Here is a 15,637-nt window from a genome sequence, read left to right as displayed (position 1 = left end):
ACTGTTGCGTAGTTTGAATATTAAATTTGAAATGCAGATCCGCTGTTCTGTCTTACATATAACCGCACACGCAACTAAAGTATGTCGCAACGTAAGACAGAACAGCGGATCTACATTTCAGATTTCATATTCAAACTGTGCATCACTGTTGCGTCGCTTGCTTTTTACTGCCCTCTTGTGTTTATTTTATGAATTTCTCGTCGTTCATTTTCTTCTATACAAACTATAAAGCAATAAAGGAGATGTGCCTTGCAAAACATTTGTACCCTGGTGTCCGTGTTGCAGTCGCCGAAATTCGTCTTCTCAGAGCACTGGGAGTATATCGATGACTGAGTAATGACAGCAAGTGTTTATTAATTCTACTGTGTTCTATTTTACACGCCCAGTGTACATATTTTCGGATACATTTCAGCTCTGTTTCGACTAAATGCAGGTCACAGCATGACCATAGACTGCCTGCAATTTCTGGGTAGTCAGACTGTATCAAAATGTCAGACGGTCCCCATCGCCAGTCTCGGTCTCTTCGATTCTGTACAAGTTTAATTAACTAAATAAATAAATAAACTCGAGGTCGAGTATTCAATTTTGTGATCTCTAGATGTCGCTGTGTTCCTATCTGAAGTTTGAAGAAGCCAGAGTTGGCGCAATGACGGTTGTCATACATTTGGAATTGCTCCTGCTGGCACTGGGTTCAACCAGACATCAACCAGAATCAGACTGTGCCACTGGAAATTAATGGAACATGTCGGACCAGCGTCTGTTTCAAACATCTGAAGCATTCAGACAACTTCCAGATTTAAATATGTTATAAAGTTACGGGTTTGAATTAACCTAGTAGGCCTACAACATAATCGGTTATCTCTGTTAGGCCTGTTTGCGATTGTGCTAAGCATTAGGACAACTGAACGAACAAGATCACGTAGCGAAGGTCACGAAAGCACAAGACTTGCGAATATGGTATTTAAAGAGTTATGGTATTTATTTTCTAAAGAAATTGGAGTGTAGCTCGCCCAGAGCGTTTAGGGACTCTAGTAGCGTTTGTGCGTAGAATGATTCTCATTATCTAATTAATCACCACTTTGTCACATTCACTTAGGCTTAGCCTACATGTGTTCAGATAGAACAACTAATTAGACATAGCACGTAGCGGGTGTAAACCAGATTACACGCTGGAAAACCAAAAATGTAGGACCCTCTTTATGACCAGGGATCCAATCACTTTGTTTACCGTTGTAAAAACAAAGAGGTGGGGATAAATAAAGTTGCATTTTAAGGTTGGCACTTGAAACGGACAAAACAGACAACTGGGGTGATTCAGTGTATCTGAGTATTAGGTTAAGTAATTTACCTACGATTTTTCTTTAGTTCTCCGCAAAAGACAATGTTCCATGATTATTACCACCTTTAGAAAAATGAATGAAACTAATGAATCTGCTCATCGTGACGTAAGTATTCGTAACGACTCGATTCTCCAAAGTGAATCGGACTTGACAGCACTACAGGCCGGCTCGCTAGGTCTGTTTTGTAACGTCAGGAATAATAGAAACAGGGCAGTTAATCGAGTTCCATCTGCAAATCACCTGGCATCAGAATAACTAGTTTGCTAAATTCTGTATTAAGCGGGTGAGAACGGATAAAAATATTACCAAAAGTATAACTGTCAGCGTTGGCATGGTAAGAATCGCCGTGAATGGCAGTACAACAACGTGTTTGTGGGGTACGCGGAAGGATCGATCAATCCCTTGCTTCTGTCTTGAAAATCATGGCGCTGTAAGGTTCAGAGGCGACTTTTTTTGTTATCTGGGACAGAAGTATGCAGCAATGTGTTAGCCGACCGGCCCAGTTTAGGAGGTATCTTCCGATTCTTAGAAATTGTGCGTATATTCATCAAGGTTTGGGGTAAGTGACCTAAAATTGAAAATGCCCATTTTCGTGACATTTGTACTCTACGCTGTAGTGTAAAGGTGTGTAAGTGAAATCAATTTTCTTGATCTGAATAGTAAATTGGCTAGCTAGCTAACTTCGCTAGTTAGTCATGCATCTACAGTAGGTAGCTAGTTAGCTAATTGGAGGCAGTCTGTCTTGTTTCAATCAGTAATTAGCTGGCTAGATGTATTGTTTATTTACTCAGGCAGAACGCCGCTGTTCTTTGTACGAGTACACACAAATGTGCCTTTTAACGACATAGCTATATGAGAGCGTAAATTGCCCAGAGTAAGTTCCATGCAACCATGGATATCTGTCCTCCTGCTTAAAACGTTATTTGGTTTTGTCGATGGTTGTCTTGACTGGTTAGATAGTTATTTTGGTCCAGAGTCCTTCGTGTTTCTCTGTCGCTAGCTCAATTTCCAGGTAAAATCGAGGTTAATCAGTTTAACCCGGCTAGTGGGTGTTGGATCAACTGTCGGCGTGTGGGGTGACAAGGCCTCTTTTAGCAAGAATTTCCTGTAACCTTACAGCGCCGTCGTCTTGTAGCTAACGTTAGTTAGCTAACTACCTTCCACAGTTGTTAATGCCCACCGACCCCACACGAATTAGCCGATCAGCTACAATTGAATTTGAACCACCTAGAGATGAGAAGCCCATGCTGGATTGTTAGTCGTAAAGTAGGTGGTTAACGTAACCTAGCGTTAGCTAGATTTAAGTCTACTTGTTTTATGAAATGGGTAACGTTAGCTACTTAGTGATAGTTAACGTTAGCAAAATTACATAGATGACACTTTGCTAGATATCTAGAAAGCCAATTGACTAGTTAGATCGCTTTAAAGTGTAACTACCTGGCTAGCTGTATAGTTACAGTATTTCGTGTGTCACAATTGGTACTCGACTAGCTACCAAATAGCTACGGAAAACTGATGATAGCGCGCTAACTTGACAGTTAAAATTGTTATAGCGACGCATCGAAGCAACGCTTGCTAGCTAAATGGTACAGGTATCTTTGAGAAAATGTCACGTTTAGCTCGCTTCCTTGTCATCCAGGTAGTTAGCTGTCCCTTCAAAGGGAGGACATTTTCGTCAGTGACACTTGTTTAGGAGTAGAGGTGGCTCGTAAGTGAGCGCCATAGGGCACGCTCAATTCATAGCTAGTTAATCGTAGCTGTGTATTGTAGCTGCTAACATCAGATAAGCAGCGAACGAGACGTTATAATTTCTGTTATTGATGGTTCATCTTTTGTATCTGTATAATTTGCAGATTTTGCCAGTCAGTTTGCTAACTAGATGAGCACATTACTTACTTCGGTCCATACGCCATACGAAGTTAATTCTGTGATTTTGTTCTACAGGCTTTTCATCGGTATATTCAGAACACCATATCATGTAAATATAGAGTTGCTTTTCGTATAAACATATTTTATATATAAATAAATAATGCAACAGCGAACATTGAACGGTAGAAGAGTAATTTCTTTTTATTATTTGCTTCGGGACATTTACAGAATATCAGGCCAAATGTTCTAGTCTTGACTACGATAACAGCCGGTTGAGTTGCGTAAATTATCTTTGCAGTGCGAAGGTACGAGCCGTGGCTTATTATAACGTATTTGTAGTGTGTCATACAATAGAATCGTGAACTGTGAGAATACATGTAGGATTGCCCATTGTCATACATCTGGAATAATTTGTGAAAATAATTATATTGCCGGCAGTGTTGTCACTCCAGGCTGACACTGGGGCTGTCCACATCTAAGACAAGGGTGACAAAGAATAGCACCAGGGTCTGCTTTTCCTTCAGATGATAAAGAACTGAAAATGGAACAATGTCAATAAAGAAAGAAACAAAAAGTCGTTAATTGCGTCCTTCAGTTATACGGTCCACACTTTATTTGTAAATCTAAGGTTTCGTTATTTCAGTGCAGTTGATGTCTTCGTTAGGGGGTTGGCCTCATTTTGCCTTTTAATTAGTTATCCTGTTCTCCTTCTTATCATGTCCATTTTTCACAGTAGCCCTTAAATGGGCGCTGACATGCTTTGGGTTTATAAGATCAGCCTGTCTCTTACAGCACAGAGCAGCTGAGTTCTGCACATTGGGGTTCTTCTGCTCAAATGTGTCATTGTATCTTCTTTTAGTATGATTGTCTAATTAAAAATCCAACATCCCTCCCTCGCCAGTAATGTGTGAGCACTAAAATAGTAAGTGTACATAAAGATGTCAGTATGCCGGCATTTCTTATGTCACTACCAGCGTATTGATACCATGTACAGTCCACCAGCATTGGGGAAACCTGAATGGCACAACCAGTAGGTGCCTGCATTCTGTGTAGACATGTGAGCTGACCATTTAGCTTGCACCTGTCTGTCTAAACTGTATTAAGATGCAATGTAGTGAAGTCATGTAACCATAACATCAAGTTCTAATCCGTAATTACACACTGTCATTCACTTCGTACATTGTGTTTCATGTCCTGTGCAGCCCCAATATGTCTCAGCTCTAGGCTGCTGGTCTGACTGTTTTCCCACATTAATCTCTGGAGGTGCTGCTCACCAGCAGAACAGAGGCAGTGGCCTCTCCTGGATTATATCTGACTTTAAGAGGATTGTGCCATCTAATATGCCAACAAAGTCTCAGCTGTTGTGCTCGCCTACATTTATCTTTTTAATGAGCTCACTCGCAGGGTCAACTTGCAGGACTTATGCTCTCTGTAATGTACAAAGTAAAATCTTTATGGACTATGGACCGTTTGTCTTGGCGTGGTGAATGGGATGAGCCCATGCATTTATGACGCATGAGTCATTCTGCACAACATTATGCTCTAATCGGTAACACGGACAGTGTATGGGCAGGTAGGGTGGTGTGGGGAGCTGTAGTGCCTCGTACTGGTTGTTACAAAGAGTTGTCTCCTGCAATATCATGCAGATCCCCAGTGGCTCTGAAGTAGCACTGGCCTGCATATTGCCTGGTAAAGAGCTTGTTGGTTGTGAAAGCAGGAGAAAATACCACATAGGCTATCTCAGTAGTTTCAGTTTGTGCCATTTGCACTTATGCTGGTATAATTTGTCTTCCTGTCATGTATTTGTGACCAGAAGCGCCTGGTTTCTTGGTGAGAAACCTATTTTTCACAGAAGCATATTGAAGAAGCCTGCAGCCTGGATCCCTACTTTGCTAATTTAGTATGCGTGGCTTGTGACTGGAAGGTTGTGGGTTCTAATTCCCATTGGATGACTGAAATTACATCTTTGTGCAAAGCACCATCCCTCAGTCATATCTGGTCCTCTGAGCTCTTTTATGTGTTTTAAGTTGCAGGTGAGCTGGATCATAAAAAAGGACATCTACTAGGTGCTTTCAACAGTTTTCAGCATTAAGGTGATTATTCCTGGTGCTCAGTGTGGTATTTCCTCCCGCCCCCTTGCGTCCTCCCCAGCGCAGCAGACTCGCAACGGCCCGGCACCTCAGCATGACCGACCCCGCAGTGAAGAGGGTGGTGAGCGACATCATCCGCTCCCCCGAGGACAAGAGGGTCTACAGGGGGCTGGAGTTCACCAATGGCCTGAAGGCCGTCCTCATCAGTGACCCCACCACAGACAAATCCTCAGCCGCACTCGATGTCCACATAGGTATGGGGCGCCTCCCCTCCTTTTTCCTCCCTTTCACTCTCTCTCACAACACCTGTCCCTCTCGTTCTGCGTAACCTCCTCTGCCCCCACTCATAGCCTTACCCCTGCTGTCTCCTCCTCTGTCCCCCCTCCCTCTCTTATCCCTCTCCCCCCTCAGCCAGGACCGCAGAGAGCGTCTCCTCCCGCACAGGAATGGGCTGAAGCTGCTCTGGGTATATTTTTAGTGCTGCGCTGCAGTGGGCTGAAAGACTAAATAATTTAGTTCCTTTTTTGGGCGGAAGCGAGGCATCCCTCAGGTGTAATGGCAGTAGTGAAGTGCTGGGCATGTTCTTGGTTTTATTTTAAGAGAAGAGGGGGCCCTGTGGGAACGCTACGTACCGATGCTGAAGATCGCACTCGGGCAGAACGGTAGCAGCTTGTTAACAGTCCACTGAAACATGGACCTTTCACAGTTGCGAAATGTGATTTTTGCAGAGGTGGTGTGAGGTGAGACTCGGATGTGAGTGGTTAATATAAGATGTGCAAGGCTTTCCTCCTGTTTAATTGTTGGGCATAGGTCAGAAGTCTTGCAGTTGTCTTTTGCCCTTTTTACACATTGAGTATAGGTTGTACTTTTGAACACTTGGGGCTGAAGAATGAAACTGGTCCACTTTTTAGCTGAATGGCAATTAGGAATTGTTAGGAATCAGAGCATTTCGTGCTGTACCACACATATTCTCCTCTGTTGGTTGCTACATTACAATCTGTGTTTGTACATGTTTGTGTATATTTGTCCAAATCATAACAATTGACATAATTTTTCATGACTGGCATATTGTTTCATCCTTAAGCAACTTGATTTACCTGTTGAGGCAGCCTATCCTGTATTAAAAAGGTCATGTTCATATTGCCTAACCTGTATTGTTCAGGTAAATCTCAGCAGTATGAAAGAGTATTTGAATGTAAAAGGAACAGTTGTCAACGACTGAGCTAGTTTTATGAAGAACTGATGACGTTGTAGATGTAGAAGAGGATGGTGAAGTCCCTTTTATGCAACCTTGGTTTGGATTTGCCACACATCAGGCTCTTCAACCAATATACTTCCACACGACCAACAGCAGTTTTTTTGCACAATCAATCGTACGGTGCAGCGCTGTGAAATGTGCTGCTATTGGAGGATAAGCACTAGTCCACTGACGTCATGCGCACAGCTTGCAAGTGGCTGGCAAACAGCAGGGTTCTTGAAAGTGAAAGACAAGGACACCCCAACTGATATACCTAATGGAGCAACGCTAATTTGTTTTGCTGCTGGGGGCTCCTGGTCATCGTCGGCCTATGACATGGCCGGATCCAAACCTGACCTCTTGGGCTCAATCTGCTCTCGATGAGTACTTTCCTGATTGAGCCACTCATATAATTGCAATGATAGGGTTCATTTCAGGTTGTCAGAGGCACAGTCACAAATGCAGGCTGAATGATGTGAAGTGTTTGGAGTCATCTGTCCCCAGAATAGTTTAATGTGTAACTGTGTAAAGGCACAGATGTACATATGCTTGTACACAGCTTGTAGATTTATTTCCTAAGTAGGGCATTAGCCATTGTAGCCTTCAGCAAGGTACTTCGCCTAAACAGTGTCAGTTAAATATCCAGCTGTTCAAGTGGATCCTTTGAAAATGTAAGCTCTGTATGTTGTGTTGGATAAAGACATCTGCTTTGCAGATAAATAATAGTAATAAAAGATATTCATTCAGGATTACAGGGGGAAATTGGGGATAGGGCTGCTCTTTTTGCTATTTATGCACGTTCTTTGCTTTGGAAGAAGACAGTTTTTAAGGATCATTAAACACTTTGTATGTGCTGGTATTGGATTAGTTTATGCCAGCTTGACGCTGTTTTTAGCTTTATGGCTAATCACTGACTTTGAATGTGTTCTACGCCATCTGCCCCTGTCCTTGGCGCACTTAAGAAATAGAGAAAGTGCATTCTGCCATGGCAGCCTTGTAAATTGCTCTCGATGTAGATACGGGCGTTAGCCAAATACATAATTAGCCAGGAGACGTACATTATTATTATTATTTATGTTTGCCTGTCTCAGGTTCCCTCTCGGACCCACCCAACATCTCGGGACTGGCCCACTTCTGCGAGCACATGCTGTTCTTGGGCACGGAGAAGTACCCCAAGGAGAATGAGTACAGCCAGTTTCTCAGCGAGCACGCCGGCAGCTCCAACGCCTTCACCAGCGGGGAGCACACAAACTACTACTTCGACGTGTCCCACGAGCACCTGCAGGGGGCGCTGGACAGGTCAGCACATTACGGCAGGCCGTTTATGACGGGGATTAAAAAAATACCTTTAACCTTCCACAGCGTCCTAAGACCTATCACAGGCTTGGTATTGTTTGCTGCCTTCTGCATTTTCAGGCTGTACTTGTGGAACACCACAGATAGTTCACCATATTACATTTTACTCTACACACATTGCTGACAGTGCTTTATGTTGCTTTTCTTCACAACATGCTCTGTGCATTTCTAAGATCGAGTTACAAAGTCACCTCAAAAAGCACCCCTCTTTGGTCAGTCCAAGTTGGTTAGACTTCTGGTCGGAGGGGCCAAGAAATGTAAACCCCGCAGGCGTGCAGCCCTAGGGGACTCCAGTTTTGAGGAAATTGTTGGTATACTTGGTTCCCCTCTGTTGAGAGCAGCAGATGGTGTCTGTTACATTGTTGTGGACAGTTGCACTCAGGTTTCAACTGTTCTAGTAGGTGGGGGGAGGACAGGTTGGTTTACTTCCACATGCAAGACGAGGATGGGGATATATATTTCACTGGCAGATGTTGTCCACCATCCAGCATGTCACTGACTGAGGGAGACAACTCTAGCAGAGGGCGGAGTTTCTTGCCTTGGGGAGGAGCCATACCCACTGAGGGTGAACTGACCGAGGACTTTTTGTTTGTGTTCAGTCACCATACTCATTTTAGTAAATGAAACTCTTTTAACTTTTAACTGTACATTGTTCCAGTGGACATCCCTCACTGTCTAATGATTACACCGAGCTGGTATGGCCTGCTCACCGTCTGGCGCACGTGAACATTTCAGTATTAATCAGGCCTCCCCCTCCAGCAGATCGGTGCACAGAGATCACCACACAGAGGTGTCCTGTGGCCGGGGTCGCTGTCCAGGAGTCTCGGCTTGTCAAAGGAACCAAAACCAAAATGATTCACTTTCTGGGGCAGAACAGTACAGATTTGATTAAAAATCTCTGAAGAGCACCTTATTTTTCACAAGTGGGGCCATATCATAGGATAGTAGGAGCTGGAGAGTTGGACCATTTGCTGTGTAGCTAGTAAGCTAACCAAGTGACCTGGTAACACAGTTAACTAGCTGTGTAGATGGAGGAATCATGAGGGGTCACAGGCTATACTTGCTGGCAAGCTAGCTAATTAGCTTCCTGTACCAGTGCCCACCAGCAACCCATCAGAATTTAGTTGCAACTTACCTATGATAGATTGATGTCTCTGAGCCAACGTCTAATCACAGCTAAACGGACCTTATTCTTTTGGTTGCTACACTTGATTGAAAATGAGACTCGGGGTGACATTTCATTGAATGTTGTCCCAGTGGTGTTCTTGTTCTTCTGTGTCCTTATTAACACATCAGGTACAAGGGGCTGTAAATGTATATATGAGTCAAAGGTTTGCTGCCTTGCAGGATATCTCCATTTTGCTGTGTGTGTGTTGCTATAGAGGTCCCATGTATAGCAGAGTAGCTAAACTGCTTGCTGCCTGGTTAGGTACTGGCTACAGCTTTCCAGGCTAATAATCAAGTATCCCATTCTGTTTAATTATCTGTAGAGCAGGCTAGGTTTGTGAGCTGCAGCATGTAGGTGTGAGTCATGACATTGAACAGAAGGTCTGATCTATTTGAATAGGCTGGATATGGGCAACTGCCATGCAAAGTGCTTTCATTTACATGTAACTATTCTTGCTGGCTCACCGTGTGTCTGCGTCTGCGTCTGCGTCTGTCTGTCTGTCTGTGAATACAGTGCTCTGCACATATTGACAATACTCCTGTGTGTGTTTCAGATTTGCACAGTTTTTCCTCTGCCCACTGTTTGACGAAAGCTGCAAGGACCGGGAGGTGAATGCTGTCGACTCTGAGCACGAAAAAAACCTGATGAATGATGCCTGGAGGCTCTTCCAGCTGGAGAAGGCCACTGGGAACCCCAACCATCCCTTCAGCAAATTTGGGACAGGTGAGAGAACTGGCCCTCCTCAAAACACAGAACAGAAGACCCCAGATGTCCACTCTGTAGAATCAGAACCTACTGTTCTATTCAGGATATCATGGCTGCAGAATTGCCTGTAATTTCCATAAGATTATGGAGATGCACACAATCGTGTTGCGGCCAAGTTAAGAATGGCCAATAGGTGGCAGCATTGATACATGCAAAACGCAGCATCAGCAGCTGTTATGAACTTGGAGAATTTGTAATTAACCTCTTGCATGTACTTGATGGTTGAATATGAGCTATACTCTGAGGCTTATGCTTAGTTATTAAATTCCACTTGAATTTCAAAGTCTTAGTCCTTTGACTCAATTGGTGTTGTTTTTTCCTCGTTTCGAGATAAGTAATGAGCATGTCCTTAAACGCCCTCACCTCTTTACCTGAGAGTTGGGGAAATGCCTTGGAGCAGATGGGCCTTTTTGTATGAATGTGGCCAGCATGCTGTGGATAAGCTTGTAATCAGAATGACTGAAATGACAGGGTCCTGTAATGGGATTGACCGAGATTCCTGGGCCTTCAGATTTGATTTAGGAGAAATGGTTTTGATGGATATCCCATCCCTTCTGCAATATCCGCTCTTAGCAAAGAATGTGAAGTCAGCTCTATTTGATGACTACAATTTTGCCATTTAAAATCATGTTAATCCATTGTATGGTTTTATGTGTAGGCTTAAGTGGCGTGTGTGATTGAGCCAAATGCAAGTAGATAATACAGTGCATATTTTTATGATTTGATGTGAGATGATGGGGATTGAGTTTTGGCCAGGTACACTCAATGGGGCATCTCTGGAAGGATTTCACCTTAAAAATCATCTCTCTACAGCTGACCTGTCCTTAGTTGATAATTATTCAGGTTCTTTTTTAACTATATCAATAGTTCTGTCAATAGAACTATCAGGTTTTTCAGTTTGATTTAGTCATGTATTAGCCCTTAACACAGTGATACAATTGTAGCTGAATTAGCAGGTATTGTAACCATGAGGGAAATCTCTGCAAGGGTTATGTGTGCTTCTTGTTATGAGTGTTATGTATGTGCTGCTCATTAGTCTCACGTAATGAGTGCTTTGGTATAGATATGTTATATATTCCGATCTTGATTTATTTGTTTTAATTAAGTTCTAGTCTCAAGTGTTCTGTTTATCAATTGATTTTACTGCATTGTTTTTTTTCTTCATCTAGCTTTATTGCTGTGTGTAATGCTTTGTTCATCACTTTGGGTTGCATTATGGTGTATGAACGGATCTATATAAATAAAGTTTATTATTATTGTTATTAGTGTGTTTTCTGTTATACATGTCTGTGTAATATGTACAGTCTGGGGGTTTTATATGAATTATGTATTATATATTACATGTTACATTTTGTATGTATTTTATAGGAAATAAGTTGACTCTCGAGACCAGGCCAACGAAAGAGGGGATTGATGTTCGTCAGGAGCTGCTCAAATTCCACTCAACATATTACTCATCCAACCTGATGGGACTGTGTGTTCTGGGCAGAGGTGAGCGTGTGTGCGTGCGTGCGTGTGTGTGTACTAAGACTGGACAAAGGTAGCCCTGCAAATGCAATGTGCAGGGGCAGCGTTTAGCAGAGACGTTTGGAAGGCAGGACCAGCATGCTGTTTAACATTTTACAGGACTGGATTCCGTCAGCCCAGCAGATGAGGTCAGGGTGATAGTACAGCACGTCCATTGGATGGGCGTTTTATTCCTTTCAGAGCCGCAGTAAAAACTCCCCACACCCTGGGAATTAATTCATTACTCACCTCCTGAGATTTACGGGGCTGTCCAGAAACCGCTTCGTTTCAGCCCAGAAAGTGAGAGTGACATTTCATCCTCTGGGGGTTTAAAACCGTTTCATTTAAAAACGCACGCGCTTTCCATAAAACGTCCTGAATGCGTATTTCGTTTTTCCATTTCTGCATCGAAAATTATGACCGCGCGTGTGGAACCGGTGGCGCTGTCGCAGCCGTGGCGTCTGCCAAGGCCAGTGGCGCTTTTCTGTAACGGTGTGTGCCCCTGCGCTGTTTGGCAGCTGTGTTTACGATACGGTGACCTCATAATTAATGCTTTTCACAGCTCTGCAGTCTGCTGTTCCCGGGAAGGGGCTGTCTGTGCGATAAGTTTACCAACACTGGCAGTGCTCCATGTCCACGACGCTGAATTAGAGGCACTCCACTAACAAAGCTTTCATCAGGGTTTTTTTCTTTTTTGCTGCTGAAAGAGTCAGTCTTAAACTGTACTCTCTGTGTCTCTCTTGATGTCCAGACCAATACAAGACATGAAACTAGCTGCATGGCATGTCTATTCCGCCTTCAGAATGTTACGTTCAGTGTTTTTTTTTCTTCTTTCATTAAAAATCACTTTGTCTGTTGCCTGCTGTTGCTGTGAGAAACTCTGATTATTGGAGTATTATTGTATCTATACAGCTGCTGTGTTTCCTTGATTGTGGCTGATTCTGTGTGCTGCTGAACCTTGAGGAATGGGTAGTTTTTTTATTCGGTAACTCAGAGTGTACTTTTTATGTTGGTATAATATTCTCAGCATGCATTGCAAAAATGATTCCCGGCATTGAATTTGACATAAGAATATTGGATATTAGACCTCCATCCTTGTAACCTGATTATGGGATCCATGGGACCCTGTTATAGAGGCTCTTGATCATAAGGTTTGACCACAGGGTAGAGTTGTTACAGTTTTGTCTCACAAATGCAAGTCAGTCCCAAAGGGGCATTATGAGAAGTCACAGTACTGAAAGTCAGTGCTGTTACAGATCTTTTGCTTCAGTATGCTGAGCAGCTGTGTGAGAAAGGAGCTTATGAAAAGTTGATTGTCATCATTCTGTCTGTCTCAATCTCTCCCAGAGTCCCTAGATGAGCTGACCTCCATGGTAGTCAAACTGTTTGGCGAGGTGGAGAACAAGACTGTCCCCATCCCAGAGTTCCCCGAGCACCCGTTCCAGGAAGAGCACCTCAGGGTGGGTCCATGTGCTGTTTGAGAGAGAGAGAGAGATAAAATGGATTTAGGCTGGGCTTTCTATTCCACTGTAAATGCATTATATTTCTCACTTGTCTGTAGTGCCTACTGCCTGTTCCTGTTTAACATGTTACATGTTGTATTCAGCTGTGGCTAACTGAGTATTCAGTTAGCCACAGCTGATCACCCAGGTTAGAGAAAATTGTATGTGTGTGCACATGTGTTTGTGTTTTGTGCCCAAATTATGATTATTTCTTCCCTTTTGTCTCTTAATAAAGCAATTTTACAAAGTGGTGCCTATCAAGGATATCAGGAACCTATACGTCACCTTCCCCATCCCAGACCTGCAGAAGTACTACAAATCCAATCCAGGCCACTATCTGGGCCATCTGATTGGCCATGAGGGCCCAGGAAGTCTACTGTCCGAGCTGAAGGCCAAAGGTAAACAGTGCATGAGTGAGCTTTGTGAGGGCATGAGGGCTGGTTCACAGCACTTCACTTTGGCTGTATGTTTACCTGTACAGTCGTGCACAGAAACGTTTCCTCTGAGAGTGCAGGGTGTATTTAAGATGGCAGTAACTATGACTTGGTTTATTGGTTTTTTTATGTATTTATTGTATGTTTGTTAAAATTCTTAGATATACAAAACAAGTTGAGTTTGAATGTGAAATCTTTTATTGTTTCCATACAGGCTGGGTAAACACACTGGTTGGAGGTCAGAAGGAGGGAGCCAGGGGATTCATGTTCTTTATCATCAACGTGGATCTGACCGAAGAAGGACTCTGTAAGGTTCAACGCGTGTGTGTGTCTGCGTGGTTGTGTTGGCATTTGCGCGCGTGTCTGTTTGTACCTGTGTGTATTTGTGTTGTGATAAAGGTGTGTGCATGAGTCTGAACGGCCCTCATGTCTTTGGTCTTTCAGTGCACGTTGAAGACATCATCCTCCACATGTTCCAGTACATCCAGAAACTACGGACTGAAGGTCCACAGGAGTGGGTCTTCCAGGAGTGTAAGGTGAGTCTACCACAGATGCAGAGGAACTTTTCATAGTTAGAACTGCTTTAAGTGGAATGGTCCCTATACCGCAGAACAGTTGAGAGTTCTGGGGTATTCAGTGTGTTAGCTTGCTGGAGAAATGCCAAGAGGAGTAGGATCAAACGTTACTTAAAAGGCAGAAAGAAGTCAGAAAGCAGGAGCTTAGCTGGAAAAATGCTAACTTTGTCATTGTTTCTTTATAATGGAATCAGAGGAACAGAGTTACGGTTCATTGTTAAAAACAACAGGGGTCTGTGCTTTTGTTCAGCACAGACGGGGATCAGTGTCGTTCAGTCTTGACAAATAAGCACTCCCCAAATTGGTTTTAGAGATGATTTAATCTTTTGGAACATTCAAGAACTTCCTTGATGTTTCACTCATACATCTTGATGAATTTTTGAATTGCCATTTTATTTTTAGCACAGTTTGAAGGCAAGTACAGTGCTGTCCTTCACCCTGACAGCACATGGGTTCCGTGTTGTCACTTTTCCAGTGAGAGTATAGGGCAGGGACCTAAGATGGCAGTAACCTTGTGCATTACATTAACACATGCTGATGTGTGTTCTCTTTAGGACTTGAACACAGTGGCCTTCCGTTTTAAAGACAAGGAGAGACCTCGTGGATACACCTCTAAAGTGGCCGGTTTACTGCATGTAGGTCCATTCTTGATTTGTTTTGTCATGGGTCTGAAACGGCTGCAGTAGCTGTGAATGTGTGCCTTCTGTGTTACAGTACAAAGGTTCTCTTGTGTTACAATAACAGTTCGCACGTGTTACGCTGAATGTCTCCCCCCCCCGTGTGTTTCAGTACTACCCCCTGGAGGAGGTACTGGCGGCAGAGTATTTGCTGGAGGACTTCAGGCCGGACCTGATTGAGATGGTGCTGGAGAAGCTGAGGCCAGAGAATGTCAGGTCTGCCATCGTATCCATTGCAACATTTCCAGTGTTATACCAAATTACATTGGAAGGGTGCATGTATTTGTTGGATGCTCTTGTTAATATAAATGTAAACAGATATTCGCTCTGACATAAGGAGCTCCCCTGCATTTCAGCGGCTTGCTCCAGGGAGAAGTTTTCATTAGTGGGATGTACTGATCTCACAAGTCAGAGACTCAATCAGGTTGATTTATTTGATTTTGAATTTCTCCCGTGACGGCCTGCTGAGTTTATTCTGGCAAGGCAGGCCTTTACTGTGCTGGAACTTCAGAAGCATTTCTGTATGTTCAGATCAAAGTACAGGAGGAAGATCCACCTAGTTCAGCCCTGTTGGTTTTGGCCACTGGCCTTTCCATCTTTTCTGCTCTCCTTTTTGCTCTGGGCTCTGTAGCTGTGATAACTGTGTAGTTTGTAAATTGCTCTTGTCGTCATTTATGATTTTGTGCCGTTCTTTGGTTGTTTTCGTAACCGAAGTGGCTTTGAAGGGGGTATTTGGGGTGTTCTGCAGCGCGTTTGAGCTGGAAGCTCCAATTTCCTGCTTTTGTTGTTGAGGCGAGGAGCCGTCAGGAGTCCGTTTATCACTGTGCTGCATCCCACTTCAAACGCGGATTGCCCGGGGAGAGCAGGCCACCATCGGGCGCTTTGACTGGTTCATTACTCAGTTTGTGAGGGTGAAAGAGTTTGGAAAGATTTACAGTGGATCTCAAGCATTTTTCCCACTTTTTCCCCCTCTACGTGAGGTGAAGACTTTCCTGTGTCCATTTCTCCAAGGACGATCAACAATCTCATGTGCTGTTGTACTTGCCCTAGGGAGGCACACAAGCTACTGTCTTTATCCTATGCCACAATTATGGAACTGACCAGGATTTGTCAACCTT

The 15,637-nt window shown here is 43.5% G+C and overlaps 1 protein-coding gene across 2 annotated transcripts in view; it reads left to right on the top strand.

The window, feature by feature from the left end:
• The first annotated feature begins 1,770 nt into the window (after nt 1-1,770).
• Nucleotides 1,771-15,637, top strand: part of ide (insulin-degrading enzyme) — a 29,508-nt gene continuing 15,641 nt past the window's right edge. Inside the window, exons 1-11 of one of the 2 annotated variants that reach the window (XM_036547126.1) lie at nt 1,771-1,899; nt 5,366-5,553; nt 7,628-7,835; nt 9,614-9,783; nt 11,194-11,316; nt 12,679-12,791; nt 13,069-13,231; nt 13,482-13,574; nt 13,712-13,803; nt 14,397-14,477; nt 14,632-14,735. In XM_036547126.1, the coding sequence (XP_036403019.1) occupies nt 1,814-1,899; nt 5,366-5,553; nt 7,628-7,835; nt 9,614-9,783; nt 11,194-11,316; nt 12,679-12,791; nt 13,069-13,231; nt 13,482-13,574; nt 13,712-13,803; nt 14,397-14,477; nt 14,632-14,735 (1,421 nt within the window). In that variant the 5' untranslated portion in view covers nt 1,771-1,813. Of the gene's footprint in view, nt 1,900-5,360; nt 5,554-7,627; nt 7,836-9,613; nt 9,784-11,193; nt 11,317-12,678; nt 12,792-13,068; nt 13,232-13,481; nt 13,575-13,711; nt 13,804-14,396; nt 14,478-14,631; nt 14,736-15,637 lie in introns of both variants that reach the window. The other variant, XM_036547127.1, reaches the window with a different exon arrangement.

The sequence above is a fragment of the Megalops cyprinoides genome, chromosome 15 (genome assembly GCF_013368585.1).
Source record: "Megalops cyprinoides isolate fMegCyp1 chromosome 15, fMegCyp1.pri, whole genome shotgun sequence".
Taxonomy (NCBI): Eukaryota; Metazoa; Chordata; class Actinopteri; order Elopiformes; family Megalopidae; genus Megalops; species Megalops cyprinoides.
The sequence above is the reverse complement of the archived record's forward strand: the minus strand, read 5'-3'. Positions and strand labels throughout refer to the sequence as shown.